Below are 6,886 nucleotides of genomic sequence, written 5' to 3'. Positions count from 1 at the left end.
TAGACTGTCGGGGGGGAGAGGGGGCTGGGTGGGCAGCACAGCCACAGGGGTTCGGGGCCCCCAGGCATGGTGACACCAGTTGGGGTTGGCCTGTGACACCCCCACGGCCCCACGAGTCTGCAGGGGGGAGGCAGGAGATGTGCCGAGCTTGCTGAGCTCTCGGGGTGGAAAGTGGGAACTGGGGGGATGGGGCAGGAGATGTGGGTCCGTGAACGAAAACTGTGGATCCTCTTTGCAGCCTGAAGCTGGAATGTGAGAAGCTGGTGAGCGAGAAGACGGAGATGCAGAGACATTATGTCATGGTGAGCTATCCCTGCCCTGTCCCCTACCTCCCCCAGAGCATCCCTGACTGCCACCCTCCAGTGGGGCTCTGGGGTTCCGCTCAGCCACTTGCCCCAGTGGCCTCCCCAGGCCACCCCTGCCAGAGGGATGCTGGCCTGGGTGGTAGGGCTGGGGGTGCGTGAGTTAGGAAGGAGTTAATCATTATTCCTAGCAACCGCTGCCTCTTCTGCTGATGTCTGCTGCCACTCGGTGCTGCTTGAGCCCAGGAATTGTGCCATAGGTTTTGTCTCTTTTCTTTTTTTTTCCCCTTTTTGTTTGGCCTTTTAAGAGATCTCCCCCCTCCTCCCTGTCTCTCTCCCACGGTGGGGGTGTCTTGTCAGTGATACCCCAAGGCTGGTGTTTTGGATGGAAGGGGAAGCTGCCTTTAGAAGGAGCAGGGCAGGACCCCCCCACAGTTGCCGGTGAGGTGTTAATAGACACTGACCCACCTGGCAGCCGGGGGGGTGGGGGGGAGGACAGCTGCTGGAAGGACTGGAAGAGGATGGGAACTGCAGAGCCGGAGCAGTATTCCCTCTCCTTCAGTATCTGACATTACCGGCTGCTCCAGGGAAAGGGCCAACCCAAATTATGCTATCCAAAAGGCAAACAGATCTAAACTTGGGCAACCCCTGTCCCCTGGGTGATGATAGCCCCGTTCTGTGCGGCCATTGGTGTACGAGGCTTTAATGGCATTGCAGGGCACATTCCTGTCACCCACCAGCTGGGATCCCTTCCCACATCCCAGAGGGTCAGGGATTCCCAGAGTTGGGCTGCCACCTTTGAAATGGGCTTTGCTGGAGGAAGGCACGTCCTCTGGTCCCCCCCTTCTCCCTGTCCTCAGGGGTGAGGGGAGGGGGTCTGCTGCTGTCACCATTGCCAGAGTCACTAGTGACTGGTGAAATGTGTAACCCGATGTCATCTTTGCTTTTGCGCAGGCATGGCCACCCATGTGACTAGATGGGCAACTGCCTCAGGGATTGGGTCTGGGTTAGGAGCGGGAAGGGATGGACCAGGACAGGAGGGGATGTGGGGGGCAACAGGGCTGGCTTATGCTGGCTTAAACTGACACAGAAACTGCGGTGTAATCATTACAGGTGTTAAACAGTCTACGCTGTGGCTTCTCCCTCCCCTGTCCCAGGCTGGTAGCATGGGTCTCGTGCTGTGCTGGACCCCTGTTTCTCATGGGCTGGGGGGAGCCTGGACCCTCGGCAGCAGCTGTGGGGTTTGGCTGGGGGGAGCAGGGCCGGGCTGGCTGGTTACGGGCCAGTTGCTCTGGGCATCTCCTAACCAGGCTGTGTTCTGATCTTGTTCTCAGTACTATGAGATGTCCTATGGGCTGAACATTGAAATGCACAAGCAGGTGAGTGAGGTGGGGTACGGGCCAGCGGCAAGGGTTGGTGGGGACAGGCTGAGGATGGAGACTTTGTTGGAAAATGATCTCCCTGGTCCCCGTGTAGCTGTAGTGTCACAGGAGACATAGCACAGCTCTGTGCAGGCAAAGGGGTTCAGCAGTTGTCAGGATGTGTGCAGTTGAGTTCTGGTAGGTGCCTTGGGACGGGGCCTCCTTCGGGCCATCCCAAAGCACCTCTCAGAGCCTGGCCCTGAGCCCTGTGCGCATCCCTCCCTGCAGCGGTTCCCTGGGGCCCCAGACACAGGAGGGATCAGGAGGAAACAGCAGGAGCTGGAGCCCGGAGGCAAACGGATTGTCTTTCTTTTCTTTTCTTTTTTTTAATCCCCTTTTCCTTTCCTGAAGCCAGAGGAGTGTTTTCACCCTTCCCTGGTTCCCCTTTTGTTCCAGCGTTAATTTGCTTTCCCTCTTCAGATTTATCAATCTAGTCATCACGGGCTCTCTGCCAGGGAAATTAGTTTGGACCAATGCCTGACAAAGTGGCAAGTCAACTGTCATATTCCTCCAGCTGGCTCAGCCCCTTCGAGTTTGCTCCTTTTGTTAGCAGGGAGAGCCATAGCGCCTGCGAGCGTGTTCCTGCCGTTCCCACGTGCTCTGAGCTCTGGTGGGACTGGGACCCAGGGGTGGCCCAAGCCACGCGTGGTGACAGAGGCGATGGCCAAGTGGCTGGGAGAGGGACCCCTGGTCCACCTGTGTCTGGCTCCTGGCTCTGTGTGGGGAGGAGAGGGGTTCTCTGGCTCCTGGGGTCCTGTGTGGGCACTGGGGGGTGGCTGACGCAGCAGCCGGGACCCGCGGGTGAGCTCTGGGGGCGCAGGCAGCCTTTGAGTGCAGCAGGTAAATGTTCCCTTTGTTCTGTGCCGGCTTTGTGCGTGGTTTGACCTCTCTGCAATGCTGTCAGGGATTGTCAGAAACCTGAGATGAGAAAACACTTCAGAGCAGCCAACCCCTCCGCCAGTGCCAGGGTGGATTTGCAGCGGGTGGGGGGGATCAAGTTTTCCCCGGGAGGTGCGGGTTTTCTTTCAGAGAGGCTGGGAGGGAAGCCACAGCCCCTTCCCTTGGGAAATGCCGCTTACCCCGCTGGGGACGCAGCCAGGCTGTGGGTCTGTCTGTAACCGCAGGCTGAGGAGAGGACGTGCTGGGTCCTCTGCTTTGCTCACTGCCGCTTGCTGGGCAGGGGAGGGGTACGGGGGTGCTCTGAGCCCCCGCTCCCCGTCGGAAGGGAGCGGGGAGAGCTGCTGGCTGGCGTGGGGCTTCGGCAAGGATGGGAGCGGGGTCCCTGCTCCGGCCGGGATGGGGAGGGCAGAACAGGTACCATTGTCGGTGCCTCGCGAGGGCTTTGCTGGCACGATGCGGAGAGGGCTGAGGTCGTTTGTGTGAATTTTGCATCCCCCTTGCTCTCCCCTGGCTTTGAGTCCAATGTTCGGGGAGAGAGCAAGCAGCACGCCGATGGCCGGCTGCCAGCGCTTGTGGCTCGGCTCTCCTCCTTCCCTGCCAGCCTGCCCGCTGGCTGGGAGAGCTGCAGCCCACAAAGCCAAGATGGGTTTGGGCTGAGCAAAGCCAGCTGGGCTGCAAAAGGACTGACAGCTCGGAGCGCGGCTTGGCCTGGATCCACCGAGGGATTTAGGAGTCGGGTTCCCTCCTGTGCGCCTGGGGGGACCTGACAGCCCAGGAGGGTCCCACAGCAGAGTCCTCCTTTGGCAGCAGCTTGGGAAATCCCAGCAGGGACGTGGAGGCAAACGGGGGATTTACAGTGAGCGGGTGCGGGTGGGGGAGGTTTAACTGCTCGGCAGAGGCTGCGTGCGTCTGCGGGATGCTTGGCTGTCCTCCTCTCCGCTGGAGGGGTCAGGACGGGGCTCAGAGCCCTCCTGTCCGTGGTGATACCTGCTTCCTCTTTCAGGCAGAGATTGTCAAGAGACTGAGTGCCATCTGCGCCCAGATTATACCCTTTCTGACGCAGGAGGTAAGAGGGGAGGTGGGGGATGTGCACCAGACTGCTCGGGCTTCTCTCGAGGCCCTTAGGAAGGGGTGAACCTGAGTCCAGCCTGAACAACAGGAGGTTCGCAGGGGAGGAAACCTCTGTACTTGGGCCGGGAGAGGGGGTCCCTCTGTCCCGGAGCACGGTGCGACCCCCCAGTGCTCTTCTTTCACAGCACCAGCAGCAGGTCCTGCAGGCTGTGGAGAGGGCCAAGCAGGTGACCATGGGGGAACTGAACAGCATTGTCGGGGTGAGTCACGCTGTGAAGGGTCTTCCTGCTCGGGGGTTCAGACCACGCGGTGCAGTGATGGGGGAAGTCAGGGTCTTTATGGCTTCGATAAGCCCGGGACTGGTCCCCAGTGGTGAGAGGGTTTGCCACTGTGTCCCAGGGGCAGTGGATGGCCTTTGCGATCCTCCCTAGTCCCCGCTGCCCTGAGCAGGGCAGAGCCACAGCTCGGGCTTGTCTGCCATGCACCGGGATCACGTCTGTCGCAGGGTGGAGGTACTCGAGGTGCTGGGGTGGAAGGGGCAGGCGATGTGACCTGGACTGCACAGCCCCGACAGCTCTGCTCCCCTCTTTGTCCTCGCCGTGCTTCTCATCCCATCGCGCTTTGCATCAAAGTTCACGCAGGAAGCTGAGGGGCACCGGGCATGGCTGTGGCTGTCCCCTCCCGGATCCAGGACTATTTGCTCTTTCTCTTTCAGCAGCAGCAGCTTCAGCACCTCTCCCACCACGCATCCCCCATCCCACTGACACCCCATCCCTCCAGCATGCCGCCTTCTAGTCTGAGCGGGGCCAGCGGCACCCCAGGGCTCCTGGCCCTCTCGGGGTCATTGATGGCACAGTCCCAGCTGGCTGCCAAGGAGGACCGAGTGGCCCAGGATGGGGAGAACAGAGGTAAGGGGAATAAGCACAGCTGGATTAACCCTTCGGAGGTTAGCCCGGCTGCCTCAGTGCTGGGCAGACGTCCCAGAGGTGCGCGGGCAGCGCTGTGAGGGATCCTGCTGCCTGTTCTGCCTGTTTCCCAGCACTCCTCCATGCCTGGCAGCTGCTCCCTGGGGCTGGGGGGAGCGGCAAGCGCTGCGAGTGACAGATCCAGCTAGTTAAATATCTGCAGCCCCAGGAGCTGGCTCTATTTCTGACCGGGGGAACAGCTGCTGTGCAGGGATGGCGTGTGGCGGTGGGGGCCGGCTGCGTGCGCCCCCCAGACGCGGGGCAGAGGGGCTCTGGGCACGCATGTGTGCACACATGGCTCTTCCTGCCCCCCCGGGTATTTCCAGTGTCGGGGGGTCCCCCTTCCCAGAGGCAGCTGTGAGATCCCTGCCACAGAGAAACCCTCTCTGTTTACACCAGGGTTTTCACTGGTGCACAAAGTCGAGACTTTAAGGGAAAATACTGTTGCAAGTCCCCGGTAGAAACTGTGGGAGCCATGGGTGTGTGACAGGGAATTTAGGAAGCAGAGCCTTATTGTGTGTGTGGTGCCTTGTAAATAGCAGTAATTCCTCATCCTTATGGGTGCCTCCTCCTATCAGGATCACAAAGTGCTTTACAAACATCATCAATATTTAATTGTCGTTAAATCAGTGCTCTGAATGCTACTGGCAGGCCTGGGCCAAATTAATAACACCATCCAGCTTTGCTGGTGGCTTGTTGCTGTTGAAGTGCTGCGCGGAGGAGAAGCCGCTCTGAGCTCGTCGCCTTCTGCAGAGCACATGCATCGGGGTTTGCCGACAGGAAGACCGAGGCACAGGGAGAGGGCTCCGGGCATCTCTATGGGCTGGAAACGGGCAGTAGAATTCAGCAGCCATAGCGATGCTCCTCTGCAGACTCCTCTGGGGAAGGTGCTGGCTGCTCCCCATGTCCCCAGTTTGGGGCCTGGAAATGCTGCTGGGACAGGACCCAAGGGTAACAGCAAAACTGGGCAGCGGAGGGGTTGGTTGCGTTTTCATAATGATCCGGTTTTGCTTGTGAGATTTCAAGGTGGTGAAACCAGCAGCAGGAAACTGTCGGTGTCTGCCTTGTGCCCCAGTACGCAAGTGTCTGCGGTTTTTATTCTGTCAGTGTTTCTTTAAGCATGGCCTTCCCCCGAAGGAGAAAAACTCCAGAAAGAGGATAAAAGCAGTGTGTGCTGTGCTGCCTTAACCCTTAGGGACCCGGGCAGCCTGCGCTTCCGTGGCACCTCCTGCCCTGCACAGCCCTGAGCTGCTCCTTGGCAGGGGCATCCACCCTGGCGGAGGGTGCAAAGACACCCAGAATAATTCCCTTTTTTTTTTAAAAAAAAAAAAAAAAAAAGTTAAATGCTACATATGGCTTGGGTTAACCTCCGGTGCTCTGCCATAGTTAGCCGGAGCTGGTGTGGATGAAGCTGAGCCAGGGCTGAAGTGCTGATGGCTTCTTCATGCTGACCATAGTCTTGGAGCAGCTGCTCACGTGGAGAGTCCCTCATCTGGTACCCGTCTGCCGCCTCCTGCCAGCAGAGACTGGGATGAGTTTGTTCTCTCCAAAGGCTGATGCGATTGCTAGGAGTGAAATCAAATGGGGAGGGTTGCTACACCCCAGCCCGTAACCCCATGCTTAGGCTTGCAACAAATGCCCGAAACTTCTTCCCAGAGCTTAGGGAGGTGGACTTGTTTTCTTGCGCATGGAAAAAAGCCTTGGAGGGTTTCCAAGCAGGGCTTTTTAGCATGGCTTCCTAAGGAAATAGGATGGGTGTGATTCAGGAGCTCTCAGCTGGCCGGACGGCTTGTCCCCTGCTGGCACCCTTGGACCCATTGCCATGTCCAAGGAAGAGATTCCAGGGATTTCTTGGAAGTAGGTGGGTAGAGAGAGATTCCCCCTGCTTCCTCGAGTAGGACCAGCATGCTCACCTCCTGTTAGACATCAGAGAATCCACGCTGCGGATGGGCAAAGTGGGAAATCGGGTGTGATGGTTGTTTTTTTTTCAGTCCGCTGCCTCCTCCCGTGTTTCTCTGCAGTGTCCCCGCTCCCCCCTGCCTGGGTACTTGGGGACTTGGCCTTCGCATTAACAGTCTCTATCCTCTCCTCCCCTCTGCCTCGCCGGCACGGACCTGCCCGGACACTCTCCCTGCCGCTGCCTGGGCTCCAGAGCACACACTGAGCCGGGTAAGTCGCGCTGGCATGCCTGGCTGTGGCTGGGCCGGTGGCCTCAGCTGGCCGTGAT

The 6,886-nt window shown here is 59.1% G+C and overlaps 1 protein-coding gene across 1 annotated transcript in view; it reads left to right on the top strand.

Annotated features, from left to right (window-relative positions):
* TLE2 (transducin-like enhancer of split 2) overlaps positions 1–6,886 on the top strand; it is a 36,504-nt gene that overhangs the window by 19,589 nt on the left and 10,029 nt on the right. Inside the window, 8 exon segments of the mRNA XM_009893993.1 lie at positions 239–302; positions 1,637–1,681; positions 3,627–3,689; positions 3,880–3,954; positions 4,413–4,602; positions 4,702–4,715; positions 6,735–6,803; positions 6,805–6,828. Coding sequence (XP_009892295.1) covers positions 282–302; positions 1,637–1,681; positions 3,627–3,689; positions 3,880–3,954; positions 4,413–4,602; positions 4,702–4,715; positions 6,735–6,803; positions 6,805–6,828 — 501 coding nt within the window. The 5' untranslated portion in view covers positions 239–281.

The sequence above is a fragment of the Charadrius vociferus genome, unplaced genomic scaffold (assembly GCF_000708025.1).
Source record: "Charadrius vociferus isolate BGI_N301 unplaced genomic scaffold, ASM70802v2 scaffold1168, whole genome shotgun sequence".
In the NCBI taxonomy this organism is placed as follows: domain Eukaryota; kingdom Metazoa; phylum Chordata; class Aves; order Charadriiformes; family Charadriidae; genus Charadrius; species Charadrius vociferus.
This window is presented reverse-complemented; position numbering and strand designations above follow the sequence as displayed.